The sequence below is a fragment of the Crinia signifera genome, chromosome 9, assembly GCF_055691185.1.
Source record: "Crinia signifera chromosome 9, ASM5569118v1, whole genome shotgun sequence".
NCBI lineage: Eukaryota > Metazoa > Chordata > Amphibia > Anura > Myobatrachidae > Crinia > Crinia signifera.
In genome coordinates, this window is record NC_139225.1 from 35328279 (window position 1) to 35349577 (window position 21299).

The window sequence follows — 21299 nt, forward strand, 5'->3', positions numbered from 1 at the left end:
CTGAATTTGGACCTGGTTTGCCAAGCTGCAAAGTTTGTTTGTTTTTGCTCTGCGCCCAGCTCTCAGGTCATCATTACTTATTGTAATACGAGCAATAACATTATATCCTAATTAGAAATTCTATTGTTACACCTATGGCCAAATGCAATATCCTCCGAAAAGGTAGAAAGACATTTGCTGTCATGCCAACAATAATATACTGCAAAACTGTGTGTATGAAACAAATACAATATTGGGGATTTTGTCATATTTTGATCAAAATATTTAGGCTTGAAACCCACGTCAAGTGGACCCCAACTTTCTGCAAGTCCTTAGCCTAGCGTATATGGTCAGCACCCCATTCCATGTACTCCTCTCCCAGTTACAGAGGAGAACATGTATACAGGGCTGGCTGGTGAATCAATTTAGCTATCGGTGCTGACTATAATATATTGCACATCTGTGTGCATGTAGCAAATAAAATAAAGGGGGTCTTGTTATATTTTGATCAAAACATTTAAGCTTGCAGCCCACGTCAAGGGACCCCAAATTTCTGCAAGTCCCTACCCTACCAACCCTAATCAGATATGCTCCGTACTCCATTACATTGGTGTTAGGCAGCAGGTGATGCTTCTGCCGGGAGCTATGAGACAGCAGGTGATGCTTCTGCCTGGAGCTATGAGACAGCAGGTGATGCTTCTGCCTGGAGCTATGAGACAGCAGGTGATGCTTCTGCCGGGAGCTATGAGACAGCAGGTGATGCTTTTTCCGGGAGCTATAAGACAGCAGGTGATGCTTCTGCCAGGAGGAGGTAGCTGGTGGTGCTACTGCTCGGAGTCAGCCGCTGGTGGTGCACTCATTATTTTCCACCTGTCACTGGTAAAGTTGAATCCAATGAACAGGCGCTCCTCCTCTTCAGATAATGCAGAGTCTGTAGTTGAGAGCAGGTCATCCACTGGCATAGGATCACCCAGTGTATCTGTTGTACAATGCATAGTAAATGGGGGTGTTATACTGCCAGCTTCTAGTTGCTTCCTGTTTAAGGGTCTGAAGAACGGATGACGTCTGATGTCCGAACAGAGTTCCCTCCTTTCATCTTGGTCTTTGCATAAGAGTCTTTTAAGGAGGTCCCGAATCTCTGGATGAAGGCTGCTGGAATACCGCGGAGTATCATATAGGATGGACTGCGCAAGCTTGTCAGGCTCATCAACGTCATAAAAAGGGTACAGTCCTGTAACCATTTCATATAATACTACCCCAAATGAAAAGAGGTCTGCCATGCGGTCATATGGGATGTTACAGAGAACCTCTGGGGCCATGTAATTCAGAGTCCCGGCAAATCCTTTGATTTTCTCGTCACCATGGACATTCAATGCCGAGAGGCCAAAATCTGCGATTTTCACATGGCCAGCTGCATCCAGAAGTATATTTTCAGGTTTAATGTCCCTGTGGATAATGCCCCTTGTGTGCAGGAACTCTAGCCCACTGAGTATTTCTGCTGCTAAAAGTCTGATAGTTGGAACATCAAATGGGGCTCTGCTGTCTAATAAATCAGCGAGGTCTCCCCCGCGCAGGTATTCCATTGCAAAGATGACATGGTCTGGTGTGTGGAACGCGGCATATGTGTGCGGGAAGAACACACTCTCCCCAGTTATTTTCATCACCTCTTTCTCTACACACATGGAGTTTTTCCTAATGTTGGCCGCTACCTTCTTCTTTTTTATTACTTTCACTGCCAGACGCTGTTTGCTGATGGAATGGGAAGCTAGGAACACCTTCCCGAAACCGCCTTCTCCAAGCATTCTGTGGAAGGTCAACTTGGCCAGATGGTCCGTGGTCTCTGCGGGGCTATCTTGGGGTATCTCACTTGCATCTGCTGACCTCAACTTTTTGTTGCTTGTTTCCTCGCTTGCATGTGATCTTTTTATGCCTCTCTGTCCAGACACCTCTATGCTGGTCTTTTTGCTATCCCCTGTCCTGTCTGATGGTGTTTTAGAGGACACGCTCTCAGACCTCTCCTCAGTTCTTTCACTGCTGGTCTTCTGCACCATCTTCAGATTTGAGGCCTCATCTGAAGGCTCCCGTTTTCTTTTCTCTTGGAGAGTCTTAGAAGCTACCTCGGTGGTCTGGTGCTCCTCTCTCACCTGAATGTCTCCCATTATTCTGATTTTGGAGAGCTCACCTCTCCCCTCACATACATCTTCCTCCTTATTCCTCTTGCTAGGAACCACAATCTCCTTTGAAGCAGACACGTTGTTCTTTGGTCGCTTTCTCTTATTTGACATCATATTTTATGAACAATTGAAACAAATTCGCCAAGGACGAAAAAGAGCAGCTTCACACTGTAACAGTTGAAGATACACTAATGGAATTTATGCTGATGAGACCCTGAGCCAGCAGCCCTTATGACATCACAATGCAGCTTTGTGACATCATCAGCTGCTCTATGTCCTGCTACCTACTGTCTCTATAATATAACCATATTTTATGTAAGAAAAGCCCCTTACTGTCTGGATGTTTTATGATGAGAATTTTTGGTGCCATTATTGTACTTACTTTCCCTAATTGTCAGGTGCTGCAGATTTATATAACAAAGAATAATGAATATTACTTATATATATATATTTTCAAATTAAAATTTTATTGAGTATTTCAAAGCAACATATAAACGTTTATGACAACGATTCAAAGAAATTTTTACATTTCAAACAAATAAGGATGGGGTGGGGATGGGTACAGAAGAGAAAAATAAAAAAGGGGGGGGGGGTACACCAGTCATATGCAGTCAATAGCCTAAAATATAAAATATACACTGATGTCATGACCTAACTAACATATTATGTGAACTGTTACATGGGGGGGGGGGGGGTGGCTACAACTAGCTAATGGAAGGTTGTCGTGGGTACTGGGGCAATCACTGAAAACTAGTACTTCAGCTTCCGAAGTAGTTGTACAAGTCAGCAGGATTTGCTATTGTTGATTGGGACCCTGGAAGGTGAGTATGAGTTCGGGCACACCAATATTCTGTCCATTGGAACCATTTTATCATTGGGTTAGAGGCGGATGAGGAATACTTGGTTCCTGCAATTTCAAACTCACAGTGAAGTTGTACATTTGATTCAACAATCAACATTTGATTCAACAATTTCTATGGTGGGGATATAAGGTGTGCGCCAATGTCGTGCAAGAAGGAGCTTTGTGGTTATTAAGATATGGCTCATCACGTACCGATCATTGGTGGGCCCACGATAGATATGAAATTGATGTGTCCACGATAGATATGAAATAAGGCTAATAAGGGGTTTGGCGCTATTGGGGAGTCGGTTATTTTAGAGATGGTCCTGAACACTGAGGACCATAAACCAGACAGAGCAGGGCAGGAGCGAAATATGTGGAGAAGGGAACCTGTATGTCCACAATTACGCCAACATAGGTTGGGAGAAGAGGGCCATATGGTGTGGAGTCGCACTGGAGTCAGGTATAGTCTATGCAGGAGCTTATAACAGTGTTTCGAGTGGGATATGCATCTGGACAGACTAAAGCATGTCCAAAACACCACACTCCACTCGTTTTCTGATATGGAACATGCCAGTTCTGATTCCCATTTAAAGAGGGGATCTTGGAAGGTTTGCGGGTGCGGATCAACAATATATACCACCACGTTATATTTCCCTTGCTGTCACAGGTCATTAGTTTGTTGAGGATATAATTGGGGTAATGCGTATACCTTATTGGGGGGGGGGGGGTGTTATGCTATATAGCCAGTGTCTCAACTGTAAAAATGTATAGAAGTCTCTGTGGGGTAGGGAGTATTGTTCTCTGAGCTGAGTGTAGGACATCAACAAGCCATCAGATGTAGCTTCTTTCAAAGATATTACATTTTTCATTACCCAAGTAATGAAATACAGATTAGGAATGAATTGGGATAAGCCTTGTAAGGAAAAAGTTAACAGAAGGAAGATGGATGTCCCCGGAACTTGAGATAAGCGCTAACCATGCTTTGCATGTTGCCGCAGTTGCTGGTGATTGAAACATTGGGGGTATCTTCACTCCTGGCGGAAGCCACAAGACATCAGTTAAGGGGAAAGGACCTACCAGGCTACGTTCTAGCAGGACCCAAGGCGTAGGATCTTTTTCTTTGAACCATTCTGCTACTTGGGAAAGCAGGCTGGTGTGTTGATAAAATTGTAGGTCCGGTAGCGCCAGCCCTCCATCGAGTTTTGATAAAGACAATAATGTTGTATGATAGTCTGGGTTTTTTCTCCTTCATCCACTAGGTGTCACTGGAGTTAAACTGGGGAATAGAAGGCGAACACAGGGAGCATGGGCACTTTAAATAAAAAATTAGTGGCTAACTCCTCCCCTTCTACTTCCCCTCCAGGTCAGTCTTATTTTGTGCCCGAAAGGGAGCGGGCACACACTTTTGCTCTCTGAGCACATAAAATTTTTTTTATACAGCTGAGTTTTTTTTCTCTGCGCAGAGGACAGGCAGATAGTGCGAGACTATCTGCCTGCTACGTGGGAGCCTGCCGGAGGAAGCCGGCCGCTGCCAAGGTATTGCACCCAGCTCCCTGGCTGCAGAGACCACCGTCTAGGGAGGCAACGGGCGCTGCCCACCAAAGCAAGCCGCAGTTCTCCCCCGGGCTCACCGCCGATGGCAGGCGACAGTAAGTGAGTATTCCCTGCCACCGCTGTTAGCGGCGGTGGTCAGGGTTTCTTAAAAAGGCGGCTGGCAGAGGGTTTTTTAAACCTGGCGCCAGAGAAGCTAGAGCTGCCGGGCGGGGGGCTGAGCTACCGCGTGGTACTCCCAGCAGCCCCGGCTATCCCCAGCGCTCTGAGACATGCGCAGCGGCCATCTTTTTTACATTGGTGCCGCTGCTTACTGCTCGAGGCTCTCCTGTACTGTGAGTTACAGTGGGGGGTTGAGAGCTTAGAGAGAGATAGTTGGGCTTTGTATAAAACTAAGGGCTATAGCGCTCCCTGATCACAAACTCACAAGTGTCACAAGCTCCTGTGGATCCCCCTTTCTGGGCCGTACAGCTTACAGAGGTCACGTCTCGCTTGTCCTCTGAGTTATCACAATCTGAGAGAGATAGAGAGACCTCTAGGATCCAGCAGAGTAGAGATGGGCAAAACGGGTCACTAGTGAGAGCCGGGATCCAGCAGATCAGTCAGTAAAAAGATCTGTATCTTTTAGGCGGATCAGCGATTCACTTTGAAAGAAGGGGTAATTTGAGAATAGCGAAGCATAATTTGTTATACAATCATTTATTGCCATTTTTTTTTTTACTTTTTTTTTTTTTAAAACAGTGAGCTGAACAGATAACAACATATATAACCGAGTAAAACACTGATCGATGGCTGGGTGCAGAATCACCATCGATGGTAACCATCAATGGCATCTGCACCGATGGCCATCCCTAGCAGCAGCAGCCTTATTATTCTTTCTTTTACTTGCAATAGCAGCACTGAACTCAACAGTCTCCAGAGTTAGTACATCTCAGCTGCCACAGGGCATAGGCAAATGCATTGTAATGAAAAATTAAACTGAAAGTAGGGATGGCCATCGTTGCCATTGCCATCGATGGTTGGCATCGATGGCAATTCGGCAACTGGCCATCGATAGTGCTAAACTATGCAATGGATGACCATCGATATTTTTACATATCGATGGTCATCCATTGTGTTTGATTGATTGGCCTGTGGGCCAATCAAAACACGGGACGTGGCTTCGCGGGTGTCGGGGGCGAGGCTATGCTCCGTGTCCTGGCACATTGGAGAAAAAATAAAAGCAAAACATCGTTTTTCTGTTCCATCGATGGCAGAAAACCATCTGGTTCCCCCCCATCGATAGCAAAAGTATTCGACATCGGCCATGAACCATCGATGATTTTGAATCATCGATGGTCGATGGCCATCCCTAACTGAAAGTAAAAGAACGACGGATCACCTTTTTGGGATCGGCGGCTCCCTCAGTCTTTTATGGGATCCGTTCAAAAGACCTGCTTCGTTCGTGAACGACCCATCTCTAGCTGCCAGATGTGAGGCTGCAGCACAGTCCAATATTCAAATAGGGAAGCCACACCTAATGCCACTCCAAACATCACTGTCCTGGACTCACTGGCAGTTGATGTGACCCCCCCCCCCCCTCTTTGATTTTTGGACTGTGCTGGAGTCCAACCTCTGTAACTGCCACTGGCAGGAAAGTCCAGGAACAGAGCATTTTGGGTCATGTTGGAGGGTATGCGCACTGCCGGCAGGGTAGTGTGGTTGTCCAGGGGGGACAGTGCTGCTGCAGTCTCCACTCTGCTCAGGATAGAGTCCTGAGATCCGAACTCATCAATCACAGTGCACTGTCAGAGAAACATGATGTCACATGGGCTAGCTCAGTACCCGCCCATATTGTAAAGGGCCCGATTTTGTCAGATTTGACCCAATTCAGGTGGATTGGGACAATTTATCTGACAAAATCTGATGTGCCTGATGTGTAGGACCGAATGCACAATCCCGTGCCATTGGGTATAACCAAGAGATCGCAAGAGACTCGAGATAGGATAAATCTCGACTCAATCAGGTCCAACTTGTTGGACTATAAGTTGGCCAAGTGTAAGGGGGCCTTAAGTGATGAAGCTACAGACCCCATCTTCCTCCAAACACTATGGCGCTTTGCAGGCAGATGTGTTACAGTGACACAGTCTGTCCGCTAGCCGCGTGCCACTCTCTCGCCTGAATCTACATGCTGCTGGTTGCGATCGGGTCAGGGCACTTTCATCTATGCAGCGTTCTACAAGACCGCATAACCAGCTTGTATATAGAGCCGGCCAGCAAGGACAATATGGGACCGGCCCCCCAGCAAACTCACCCTGTATCCCAGTAGACCAATCCGCCACTGGTGGTGACAGGAAGGGGGAGAGTGGCTGCCGCCGGCATATGTTGGGCAGTTCTGCATCCTGTATCACATACATGTGTTGTGTGTGTTATGCCATGTATGACATTGACACGCAATATATCGCATGCAATCCCATTCCCTGCTGCCCGAGTCGGAGGTCAGACCTGCAAGCAAGTCCCATTCGATATGCACGGGACCGCATGACAGATGCGATGCTCTGGGTTATACTGCCGATATATCAGCGGAACGCCTGTACACAGGCTGCAGGGTCTTACATCACAACAACGTGGTCAAATCCATGTGCCCCTTTAGTGTATCAACTTACCTGAATCAGCCTCTGTCAGCAGGTCCACCGACATGTCTCAGGAATAAATCATTTGAAAAGTCCAAGATACAGTATCAGCAAATGTTAGATTTATTTTGTTTGGACAGTAACAGCTTGTGCTCTTCTACTGCATTATGGGCAGGACTTGTGGTTTGCTATAATAAGGTTATTTGTAGGCTGATTACCGCTGATGCTGGTACTATCCGGAGATGGTGATTCTCCTCACTACCCTGGCACCCTCATAGGTATAATTCCCCCTCTGCATCTCCCTGCTATGTCAATGCCAGGAGAGAGTGGAAGGGGAGACTCACCAAACTGAGTGGGGGCAACAACATTGCAGCCAATAATATTCCTTCTCTATATGCAGTACACCAGTGGTTCTCAACCTCGGTCCTCAAGGACCCCCCAACAGTGCACGTTTTCCAGGTCTCTACTCAGTCACAGGTGAAATAATTAGCTCCACCTGTTTTAAAATGTGTTAGTGCATAATTTGTGTACCTGCCAGGTGACCTGGAAAACATGCACTGTTGGGGGGTCCTTGAGGACTGAGGTTGAGAACCACTGCAGTAGAGGATGCTGGGTAGTCTCTATTAAATATGTGGAATCTGTGTGCACATTATTCCTCTCTTCTGCTGCACCTTTCTCTTCTGCTGCGCTCTTTGTCTCTGCCCTGCTAGGAGACCGATCATCTTGGAAATGGAGGATGTAGAGTATTTCTCTGGATTTATTACTTCACCGACCTCTTTTATGCAACTTTAAAATAAAGATCATCAGTTTTGAACAGATGCCACTTTCCAGCTAGTACACAATGCAAACCAGGTCAGGTATAGCTTTTATGGGATAATACTGTCAGTAGTAGTATCTAGATATAGCCTTTATGGGATAATACTGTCAGTAGTAGCATTTAGATATAGCCTTTATGGGATAATACTGTCAGTAGTAGTATCTAGATATAGCCTTTATGGGATAATACTGTCAGTAGTAGTATCTAGATATAGCCTTTATGGGATAATACTGTCAGTAGTAGCATTTAGATATAGCCTTTATGGGATAATACTGTCAGTAGTAGTATCTAGATATAGCCTTTATGGGATAATACTGTCAGTAGTAGGATCTAGATATACTGTAGCATTTATGGGATAATACTGTCAGTAGTAGGATCTAGATATAGCATTTATGGGATAATACTGTCAGTAGTAGTATCTAGATATAGCTTGTATGGGATAATACTGTCAGTAGTAGCATCTAGATATAGCTTTTATGGGATAATACTGTCAGTAGTAGCATCTAGATATAGCTTTTATGGGATAATACTGTCAGTAGTAGCATCTAGATATAGCTTTTATGGGATAATACTGTCAGTAGTAGCATCTAGATATAGCTTTTATGGGATAATACTGTCAGTAGTAGCATCTAGATATAGCTTTTATGGGATAATACTGTCAGTAGTAGCATCTAGATATAGCCTTTATGGGATAATACTGTCAGTAGTAGCATCAAGATATAGCCTTTATGGGATAATACTGTCAGTAGTAGTATCAAGATATAGCCTTTATGGGATAATACTGTCAGTAGTAGCATCTAGATATAGCCTTTATGGGATATACTGTCAGTAGTAGCATCTAGATATAGCTTTTATGGGATAATACTGTCAGTAGTAGTATCTAGATATAGCATTTATGGGATAATACTGTCAGTAGTAGTATCTAGATATAGCATTTATGGGATAATACTGTCAGTAGTAGTATCTAGATATAGCATTTATGGGATAATACTGTCAGTAGTAGTATCTAGATATAGCATTTATGGGATAATACTGTCAGTAGTAGTATCTAGATATAGCCTTTATGGGATAATACTGTCAGTAGTAGTTTCTAGATATAGCATTTAGGGGATAATACTGTCAGTAGTAGGGTCTAGATATAGCATTTAGGGGATAATACTGTCAGTAGTAGTATCTAGATATAGCATTTATGGGATAATACTGTCAGTAGTAGCATCTAGATATAGCATTTATGGGATAATACTGTCAGTAGTAGCATCTAGATATAGCCTTTATGGGATAATACTGTCAGTAGTAGGGTCTAGATATAGCATTTATGGGATAATACTGTCAGTAGTAGGGTCTAGATATAGCATTTATGGGATAATACTGTCAGTAGTAGTATCTAGATATAGCATTTATGGGATAATACTGTCAGTAGTAGCATCTAGATATAGCATTTATGGGATAATACTGTCAGTAGTAGCATCTAGATATAGCATTTATGGGATAATACTGTCAGTAGTAGTATCTAGATATAGCATTTATGGGATAATACTGTCAGTAGTAGTATCTAGATATAGCCTTTATGGGATAATACTGTCAGTAGTAGCATCTAGATATAGCCTTTATGGGATAATACTGTCAGTAGTAGTATCTAGATATAGCATTTATGGGATAATACTGTCAGTAGTAGTATCTAGATATAGCCTTTATGGGATAATACTGTCAGTAGTAGCATCTAGATATAGCCTTTATGGGATAATACTGTCAGTAGTAGTTTCTAGATATAGCATTTAGGGGATAATACGGTCAGTAGTAGTATCTAGATATAGCATTTAGGGGATAATACGGTCAGTAGTAGCATCTAGATATAGCATTTAGGGGATAATACGGTCAGTAGTAGTATCTAGATATAGCATTTAGGGGATAATACGGTCAGTAGTAGTTTCTAGATATAGCATTTAGGGGATAATACGGTCAGTAGTAGTATCTAGATATAGCTTTTATGGGATAATACTGTCAGTAGTATCTACTAGTTAAAAACTCGTCAAAATGACGGCTTCTGCAATGTACTTTTTTACTTTTTTTTTTTGTACCATTTTTACTTTCATTTTGAGCTTTTTTAGCCCACAGACTCTCCACCCTGGTCCCTATCTGCTCCTACCACCAATCTCAGTCTTGAGAGCTTCCTCTCTCCATATCCAGCAAGAGTGAAACTGAACAGTGTCCCTGCAAAAATTGCTTTTACTCTTTTATGACATCTTTTAGCACACAAAGGTAGAGGCACGTGAGGCATATTGATGGGGTTTTGTTTTTTTCCACATAAAAGTGACCAGGTTTTATTCAATGGGCTAATTACATTTTCTACTGAGATTAAGAGCAATGTGCAGCCTTTTTGATTGTGAGAGGGAAGCCCAATATGGGCCCCACAGTGCATCATGGCAGAGCTGGATTTAGTGACGGATTACACAGCTGGGTGCCGGACGGCTCCTCGACAGTCAGGATTCCGACAGTCATTACTCCGACGTCGGAATCCCTACTGCTCCCTCATGGGGGTTCACGACCCCCATAGAGGGAGAATAAAATAGGTGGCGAGCCCAGCTCGCCACCGTGCCCGCAGCGTGGCGAGCCTGCAAGGGGCTTCATTGCGCTTCCCCCGCTGTGCAGTCGGGATTCCGACGTCTGAGTAATGACTGTCGGAATCCCGACTGTCGGGCAAATATACCACACCCACACAGCTAGCCTGCTTCACTCACCTTGGGCCAGATGCGCCAAGCTTCAAACGTGATAAAATGGAGAGTGATAAACAACCAATCAGCTACTGCCTGACATTTTTCAAACACGGTCTGTGACATGGTAGGTAGGAGCTGATTGGCTGGCTGTTTATCACTCTCCATTTTATCACTTTTGAAGCTTAGTGCATCTGGCTCTTAGGTAACGTAATCCATGTCTAGTGGTTGTACTACCTTACATATGGATGTGAACAAGCCCCGTGGGAGGGGCGAAACGCATCTTCCTACCCGTACTGATGCTGTAGCAGAATCCACTACCAGCACGAACTTACAACCACCGGCTCCCGCTGACTCGCTGATTCTCTGGAGACGTAACTATTCCACTTCGGTACTTATGTAATATCTGGGCTCCCGTTTTTCTTATGAGACCGCGTCCGCTCGCCACGCTTCGGGCACGGTGGCTCGCTGCACTCGCCACACTATATAAAATCAACTCCATGCGTAGTTGGATAGTAGGGTAATGAAAAAATGAGTTGCATTTAACATGGGAGCCCAGATAATACATAAGTACCTCCACTTCCACTATTCCACTTCTACTATTTTTAAGCCAAGAGGCTTCAGACCGCGTCCCTGTGGTATTTCTTAGAGCAATAGTACTTGTTTTCTTTTTGCACACCATATTTGCCTACCAGTTTGCACTGACGGTGTCTGATCCCGGCGCAAGCGGAAGCAGCTAGTGGCTCCCGCTGTATGCCTGGATACATCACCGCTTTTACTCAAATAGAGCGTTATTTTTGTTGTAAACTACAGGCTGCATATAATGTATATGCTTAAATAATTGTCAGCTTGTTAACTTGGTTTAATTGTTTTCATTGATCTCGGCGCAGGCAGAAACAGCCACTGGCTCCCCGCTGTGTGCCTGGATACATCACTGCTTTACTCAATAGTGATTTATAGTTGCGTCCCTCCACTATATCACATAGAGCAGTGGTTCCCAAACTGTGTGCCTAGGCTCCCTGGGGTGCCTCGGGACACTTGCAGGGGTGCCTTGGATTAGTGGTCTAGAGGCAATTGAAATTATTTATGTTCATTGTAAAAGACAAAAACATTGCTGGTGGGCTACCAATAATAAAATATGTGGACAAACAGAAGCTAATCCTGTCCCTCACCCATAAATAAACCCATGTATGCCATACAAATCAATTTACAGAATAAGAAACTTTTGGACTAGGGGTGCCGTGAAAAAAATTCTGATGCTCTAGGGTGCCGTGATTTTAAAAAGTTTGGGAACCACTGACATAGAGGGTCTCCTTTAAAGGACTTAGTTTTATGGTCTCTGTACATACGGTTCAGCATGGTATTATTTTGATTAACAAGCTGCCCCCTCACTGCAGCCACGGCCCAGTGGCCTTTGAATGGAATTGTACAGTCACCTTGAAATCACCCTATAAATATTTAAACTGGTGCATACACTAGAATTTGGAAATTATCACAGCTCATATGAAGGAATATACCTCATATAACAATCTACATCTGTCTAAATACTACTATCTCCCTTCAGCTTCTCTCACTCTTGGGTATAGGCAATATCAAGACACTGCAATGCTCTTTGAGCAACAGTGACTGAACAACCTGATCCCAGTGAGCAGCAGAAAGCACTTTCTGGCCGATCTCCTACTATCTTTCCAATACGGAGGCTCTCCCTGGTTCTCTCATCCACCATCCAACAAACCTGTGATGGTAGGACAGTAGAAATTGGGTGAGATATAGACACCGTTGAACTAATTGACTTTATCTCTCTCCGATCTTGATATATCACTCTAAAAATTTCCCTACTCAAGGACAATTAATACTCTCTCATAAGATCGTCCGTGTATCTGTACTGCAATACTAAAATTTAGCAACAGTGAGTGCACGTTTCGAATTAATGAGCAGCAGAAGATACTGTGGCCAGATCTCTCACTCTCTCTTTTTCATTTGCGGAGGCTCTCCCCAATTCTCTTACCAGCCATCCTCTGAATGTATGATGGTGAGAATATAGAAATTTGGGTGAGATATAGACACCGACAAACTGATTTTCTCTCTTAAACTTTACCTCTCTTTATATTGCAAACGTACCGCACTTATAGACGGTGATACAAATAGCGTGACTTGTCTCATTTGGCACAGGATTTTTGCATTATTTTTGTACCATTAAAACTTCTTAAGTGAACACTGTGGTCGTGATACTGATTAGCTCTAACGACATAAAATAAATTCTCTCATTAACTTAAGTTCTGAATGAAGAGCTCTGTTCGTACTGTCACAATGACATATGGGCTACAATGCATCTTTTAAAATTTATTGTTATATATTATGTGAATTACCGCTTATATTAAAAGTAATAAAAATAAAAGCTAAGTTTTAAAGTATTCAAACACTAACTTTTTCCACAAACCTCGGTAGTATATGGATATTTTCTGTTTGCATATAAATTTATGCAAATGACTTCCTAAGAGTGCCCCCAAAAAGAGTCTTCTTTTTCTCCATGTTTTTTAACATATTTACCACTGACTCTGGGGTGCACCTCCAACCTTTAAATACCAAAGGATCCCCCTTTTTCTTCAAGAAGGGACACCTTTGTAAATTTGAAACAGGATTTGGATCTATCTCAAATTGCTACTCCACTTACCTAAAACTTCTGACAGTTAAAGTCTATATAGTGGAGTCTCCTGTGTGGGACCCAAACACAAAAAGTCTACCTTACATATGACCAGCTGTAAGCAGACACAGCCACGCTTGCACTGTGTGAAGGTGTTGTAGTGTTTGCTCTTGGCTGATATTATGGTTAGTGCAGGCTTTAGCAGGTATGTTTACTTTGGTAATATGGGTGTGCCCAAAACTTTCCTTGAAAAAAAGATACACAAGGCTCCAAAATACTGTATGGTAAAGGGAGAAAGTCTGGTCTGTTATTTAGCCTGAAATTACTGGCACACAAAAAAAATCAAGATATTAAGGGGCCAATTCAGACCTGTTCGCACAGGTCCGAATTAGGCCCTGTCCCTGAGGTTTTTAGTCTGCGCATGTGCATGGTCTCCAATCATTCGATGGTGATAACCATCAAATGATTTTTCCTCTGTGCAGGGACATGTGAGCGCAGGGATGCAGATGGCGGGGTGGGCGTGCGTTTGGCGATGCATTTGCCTTCTAGCTAGGCAGCAAATATATGCAGCAAGCAGGTCTGAATTACCCTCTATATGTGGAAGCATTTGGTTGAGTACAGCACAGAATACACAAAATTTGCTGCTCTGCTCATGAACACGCTTAGTGTGAATACACGCAAGATTCCCTCCAGCAACAGGAACGATGTTCAACTCCGGCTCAGTCCTTTCATGTGCTGGACATGTCATTCAAATGGTGCGAACGGAGAACAGCAGAGACCTTGTACAAAACGCTCGGTTTATTTACAGGTATACAAGAAAACACAAAGAGGAGGTGCGGCAATGTATAAAGCGCCTATTGTCCGTGGTTCCAGCAGGTCTAGTCCTCGTACTCCGCTGTATAGTGACAGATGACATCATAGCTGAGGTTTACTGCTATATCCTGCTCGCCTTGTAGCTGAACCAGAGCTTTGTTCTTCTGCTTGTCCCTATACAGGATCTTTCCCACCTAAGGAACAATAGAGTCAGGGGTTATTGCTGGGGCCATCAGGAACAGTGTTCTGTCAATGGAATACTTAGAACCTGCCAGCTCCAATGGAAAGAACCAATCACTTTCTGTGGAACCTGCCGCCTCAGGGAAATGCTCAGTGCATGATGCCCATTAGACTAGCTGCTGCGGTGTGCTAAACTCAGGGTTGGATTCATGGATTCAGAGATGGACGGTATAACAGAGCTGCAACAATTGGCTTTGCAATTCTGTCCACCATAATAAAAATACAGAAGGTGTCTGTATGAACTGGACACCTCCTGCATTGCCTCAGATCATCATAGGTTACAATAGTTGAAGGTTTGGCCAGGCTGTGTACGCTGGGGCTTACTCTGCCTGCATGCAGACCCTAGCCTCATCCTTCATGGAAAACAGGGGCATCATGCCACATCAGCTTTGCCCTACCCCTGTTAATAGGGATGAGATGATCTTGCCCATAGCAACCAATCAGATTCTAGCTAGCATTTCTCTATTGCATGCTAGAAAATGATAGGACCTGATTAGTTGCTATGGGTAACATCACCGCTTCCTTTTTTATAAGCTTTAGTAAATGTACCCAGTAATGTTCTCCAATGTTTCAAATGCTCTATTTTACATCAGAAACCCCTGACGAATAATGTAAAATTAGGTATTTGAAGTGTTGGGAGAACATTTTGCCTCTTAAGGTAAATGGCTTATAAGAAATCGGAAAAAGTTCCACTCAGACAAGTTGATATATTATATATATTTCTATCAAAGGTACCATGACACTTCACCTAGCTCCGCCCCATTAAGCAGCTGCTCTGATTGGGCCGCAGCCCACCAATGGTTCCCTTTCTAATGGTTTCAGTCCATCGATGATATCCAAACCATAGATGGTGACCAACGATGGTTAACCTACCGATGTCCATCCCTAAGGTTACCTATTAAACATAATAGAGCAGGCCTCCAATTTAATACTGCATCTATCAATCGGAACCACGCGTGGACTCCACTACCAGGATTTTATTTCAGAGCGAGCATTAAAATCCACTAATAGGATTATTCAGATGTGCCCGTACCTGTCCTTTATGTTCCCCCAGTACCACCATAACATGGTCTCCCTCCTCCTTAGGGATCAGGGTCTCCAGCATGTCCTGCTTTATATCTGAGAGAGAAAACACAACCATAAGAGGCATCAGACATGGATCACATTGGAAACATATACAGACAGTATTCATTTTGTTCTGAAACAACTGTTCCCATTGAGTGAGGATGGAAAAACGCTGCAGATTCCTGGCTACATCCAATACAGTCTCTATAAAAGCAGATACATATCAGACAGAAGTCCACACACACTTGCGGGGTTATTCTAGTTGAATCGCCCCCTGTGTGTTGTTTTTTTTAGAGTTTGCACATGCACATAAGTACTAAGGCGCATGCGCAGCCTCTGTGTGAGTGGGCATGGCGAACTGATTATTTGCCATCCGCTCGCAAACAGCAGTGTGGGTGGGGGGTGTGGGGCCGATGTCACACCCATTGTTTGATGGCCGTTCCCATGGAAATTCACCCGTGTCGCGGGCAGCTGAAGTTAGCGGATATCAGCTGCCCGCCCGCTTCCGGCACAGGGCGCTCGCAGATGAAAGACACCTCTCTGGCGTCCTACATCCGCGAGCACTTGCAAAATCATTCGATGGTTGGCCATCAAATGATTTTGCCCCCGCACAATTGGCATGGGGGGGGGATTCATGCAGGCGGCGTTTAGAGAACCAGCAAAGTCAACCAGAATCACCCCAGATGTCCAGGAGGTAGAAGGAAAGCAAGACATCCATCTGCCAGACATAATGCAACTCTTAATGCAAACGACCAGCAGGGGGCAGCAATTAGTGCACTGATTAAACCTATACAATAGTAGATTTTGCCCTTCCAACTTGTCTGTCCACACCCCAAAGTCTGTTCGTTTGCATAATGTCAATTTACAAACACACGCAGTACCTAGACAAATGGGAGATCACAGAGTCTATATCCAGAACTTCCACCTTTATCTGCATCAAAACCTGATTTATGCAGAATTTTGGGACTCTAGTAACCAATACAGAGGTTAGGATGCCGGCATTCAAAATCCCAACACCAGCATCCCGACTAGCTGCCAGAAAACCGGTGCCGGAATTACCACATTGCTGGAGAGGACGACAGGAACCACAGCTGCTGACATCCCGATATAGGTATGTTGGGGCGAGCAAGGGTGCGGAGGTGTTAGGTTTAAGCACTAGAGGGGTTGAGTTAGGGTGCGTAGGGCAGAAAGGTTAGGGTCATCGTATGTATTCCCCTCCAATAAATCACTGCAGCTTCTCCCTCCCATAATGTGACCCAATACCCTCTGAACCTGGCTAACCTGGAAATGGCCATAGGACTCCGCTATCCTGACACTGTATGAAATAAAAGTAAGTAGAAACTGACTTAATTCCTCCACAAAGCTCCGAAGACGGGGCGGCTCTGACGTCCCCAGCAGGCATCGGCCACCCATAAAACAACGGGCGTTCCCATGGATGAGCCCCGTTCCCATCCACCCCCCCCCCAGTAAACGACGCGACGAGTGTATAACTCGCCGAAGTCGCTTGTTGCCAAGGTCTGCAAATGTGCAGACCCCCACCATAGCAAGGGGGTCTAATTCACCCCATTCCGTATGCGGATGATTTAGGCCCCTAGTGTAGCAGGGCACTAGAAATACTTATTATTATTATGGGGTGGTGGTGTACCTTAGGAGTGGAACGTTAAGAAGGGCCAATTGATAAACATAAGCAGCAAAACTATTGGTGATGTTTGGGTAGGTGCTTACCCTCTAGGAGGCGTCCACTCTCCGTCCGGCACACGCAAGTGCTGGGGCTCAACACGTCTTCTATTAACATCTGTATGGGGGATGAAGGAGAGGAGAGTTAGTGTCTAGCAAAGCTGCTTCGGAGAATAATACAATTCATGGTCAGTCCCCTCGCTCACTATCACTGCTGAATAGAACATTGAACATATGAACACAGGGAAACTTACACATTAACATATATTCATCTTAATTAACATATGTAAAATCTACGGCCAGATATGCAATATACAGATGTACGAACCAAGAACAGCACTAGAGAAAACCGGTGCAAGTACTACAATAAGATGAAAGCAAGACTCTGATTGGCTGTTATGGCTTACAGCACCATTTTGCACCAGTTATCATAATCGTCTTCAATTTATAAAAAATTTTAATACTATGTCCGGTACTTGTGTATTATCACCGCGCCCCCGATTTCCATCGCAGGTCATTGTACAACCAAAAATTTTAAGTCGCACATGCACCCAGATGCCTAATTCCTATGTTAAATGCCCCCCAGACCCAATTTTAGATTGTACATCCACCCTGATGGGTAATGACTATGTTAAATGCCCCCCATTGTTAACGCCACCCCACTATCAACGCCAACCCGAAGTGTGGCAAGCAGCGGCGGTACGCGATATTAAAATTGTACACTCTGCCCGGGAAAAGCGTCAAATCGGTCCCATCGCATACCTTAATTAGTGGTATGCATTGGGCGCCGTGATAATACACAAGTACCCTATGTCCAAACTTTCTCTTCCGTCATAAAGGAAGAAAAACTCAAGGTAGAATTTTACGGTACTTGCATTTTGTGTAGTTTTATATTGCCCAATAAATACCTGATGGAACCTTGCACTAAAATAAATCTCCCCCTTTGAGTCCTTTGTGATCCCAAGAATCTGATTTATTCCTTTGCTAAATCCATTCAAATCGGTTTTGGGAGGAATGACGACGGAGCGGATCTAAAGCGCAACGTTTCACTTTGTAGCCAGCCAACCACATTTATGTTCCTTATAAAATACACATAACAAAACTAATCTCACTTCCTGCTTCTCTGCACAGGGGAGACCAGCATAGACCCTTCACTCCACGCATGTCCCGGGGCCAGACTACAGGGCTGTGGTTGGAATAATGTATTTACATGTTTACATCGGTGCTCTGGAGGCTCGACATTTGCCTTTATATCCTTATACCTATATGCGGGATTCTGTATGAATACTTTTCTGTAATTGATGTATGTATACGTTTATGGATATCCCATTTGTGCTATGTGCGCCATTTGTAATATCACTGCTTGCATTGTTGTGTGAGGTTTTTGTTTATTTCTACATGCAAAACCAATAAGAACTACTCAATTTAAAAAAATATATATAGGATCACGGTCTGTTGATACATACAAGAACACAACTAATAAAAGGTGAAAATGAAGAACAGATGCACACAATATATAATACAAATACCTTGGAGTTGTAGTATTTTCCCCCTTTATAGTGCTTGTCAATAAATCGAACTCTTAAGTCCCGGTATAACCAGCTGTGGAAAAGAAAACAGCCGATATTTGATCTATTTTCATGTACAGTACAGACGTGAATAACAGAGTTGGTGTCAGGATTATGGCCTCAGTGATAATAATATATTAATATGGTCAGGTCCCTCCCCACAGGCTGTTGTTATGTTAGATACCCTATGGAATCACGGGATCAATGTAATGGGGCCTACACCAGGGGCGACTGTGCTGAGCCATCTGTCAGGGCTTCACCTATTCAATGCTGCTGTTAACCACAGCAATGAAGACTGTCAGACTCATAGGTTTTGTCGGAAATGGCCGCGGAGTGTCGGATTCACGTCCGTTTTCTGACAATTCGCATCCTACAATCAACACATTGAATTCAGACTGTTGAGTTAAGGCCCCATACACTGGCCCCGATTTGTCCTGAGGACAAGTCGGACCAGTTTGCCCAGAGCCCCCCGGCAGCTCCCTGGGAGGCTCACATGCGATCTGGCACTTGATACGCCATTTTTACACGCAATAAATTGCATGTGATTTATTGCATGTAGTTCTCCCAGGAAGCTGCTGCGGTGGCGGGGGAAGGGCAGCGGGTCCGGCCAGCTGATGGTGGCAGGGGGGTGGGCAGCAGGGTCCGGCCAGCTGGTGGTGGTGCCAGGGGGGGTGGGCAGCGGGGTCCACCTGAGCAGCTGCCCAGGACGGGTGGTCAGACGGCCAGCAGGTCAGACCACCTGCTCGGGTCCGATGCGCACGGAACCGCACATTGGACTTGAGGGGACATCAAACCGAGCCGATTTCACAGCCCAACTCATCGCAATTGGCCCAAATCGGCTCGGTGTCTGGGCACCTTTAGTATAAGATCTGACGAAAATGGATGGGATTTCGGCTGTCGACAATCCAACATCGGAACCCCGGATTGAATCGCCCCTAATATGCTTTATTTTACATAAATTCATCTGCCTGTAAATTCGATGGGAGGTATATAAGGTATTACAGCATTTCAGCTCCGTACCACCACAGCAGAGAGTGACACCACTGGTAGGAAAGAGGAACTGCATAGGTTTTGAAAGGTGTGGGGGTGCTAGAATGAATGCTATCATCATAAGACCTCATCTACAATAATAGTGGTGGGATGGAAAAATCATCTGCTGTGTGGGTTCTTTAAGACAAAACTTACAAATCTTAATGTGACCGTTCTACCTTATAAATCTCTTACGGTAATTAATTGCCAATACAGCAAGAAAACTTCTGTAGGTAGCGTTACCCCTACTTTTGTTGCTCTGGCTTTTGTCTCTTCTTCTTCTTCTCTTCTTTCTCAGGACTCCGTGGTCTATGTCTCTTGTCTCGGCTGCTGGAGTCTCCGTTCCTGCTTGGCTCTCTGGATTCCTCTCCGCCGCCCCTCCCACGTTGCGCTTTCTCTGGCGAACATTCCTTATGCCGATCCTCCTTGGTTTCTGGCTGCTTCTTTTGTTGCTCTGGTTTACTTAATCGGCCTGAAGATAAGAATAAGGGGCTTAGTTTGGTAAAAAAAAAAAAAATGATTTGCCTTGTTGGCCACGTTTAGGTCTGGAGACAGTGAATATAGTGATATTAGATTATCACTAAAAGCAGGATGGATCTAGTTGGCCACATAATATATTTCTATAGTAAAATAACAAACAAAAGCAAGTACCTACAGTAGTAAGAATTTCGGAAACATGCTGAACACGCCATTGGTCATGTATGAGAGGATAGTGGTCTACAGCAGGCAAAGTGTAATTTGTATTCTGATCTGATCGGGGAAAATTCGTCCCCGTTACGATGTTTGTGGCTCTGCGCATGGCATATTATGCACATGTGCAAACCTCCTTTGAGAACGGCTTTGGCGACTCGCATAGTTGCCGAGCCATTCACATCGGGTAGGGCCGGACGAGGGCGAGGGTTGCCCGTGGGAACGCGCAGAATTTTATGGGCGTCCCCATGGCTGCGCGGAAGGGGACGATGTCTGCCGGTGGCGGGCAGCTGAGGTCACAGGATTTCAGCTGCCCACCCCGTCTTCGGCCGGCTGCACGCAAATAAAACTCAGTTTCCACTGAGACTTCTATTTGCAAAGGCAGGAGAAATCATTCGATAGTCGGCGACCATCGAATGATTTCTCCTGCACCGGAGATGTGTCTTCGTTATGCATCTCCTCGCATATTACCGAGGGGAATCGGGGGCAGGGTATTTGGCGGGGAGGCGTCTCTGGTGCTCGGTAATCTGCATGATTCGCAGCATACCGGCCAAACCAGACTTATTTATTAACAGTTTCTTATATAGCGCACACATATTCCGCAGTGCTGTACAGAGAATAGTTGAACATTCACATCAGTCCCTGCCCCAGTGGAGCTTACAATCTATATTCCCTACCCCATGTACATGCACGCACAGACATTCTAGGGTTAATTTTGTTGGAAGCCAATTGACCTACCAGTAAATTTTTGGATTGTGGGAGGAAACCCACGCAAGCACGGGGAGAATATACAAACTCCGCACAGTTAGGACCATGGTGGGAATCGAACCCATGACCTCAGTGCTATGAGGCAGTAATGCTAACCATTACACCATCCGTACTGCC

General features: G+C 44.6%; 1 protein-coding gene across 1 annotated transcript in view; it reads right to left on the bottom strand.

The window, feature by feature from the left end:
• Positions 1 to 14108: 14108 nt before the first annotated feature.
• GPKOW (G-patch domain and KOW motifs) overlaps positions 14109 to 21299 on the bottom strand; it is a 35445-nt gene continuing 28254 nt past the window's right edge. The window contains exons 7-11 of the mRNA XM_083158807.1: positions 19974 to 20196; positions 18657 to 18729; positions 17176 to 17245; positions 15419 to 15504; positions 14109 to 14339 (exon numbers count right to left, since the gene is read on the bottom strand). Of these exons, the coding sequence (XP_083014933.1) occupies positions 14211 to 14339; positions 15419 to 15504; positions 17176 to 17245; positions 18657 to 18729; positions 19974 to 20196 (581 nt within the window). The 3' untranslated portion in view covers positions 14109 to 14210. The remainder of the gene's footprint in view (positions 14340 to 15418; positions 15505 to 17175; positions 17246 to 18656; positions 18730 to 19973; positions 20197 to 21299) is intronic.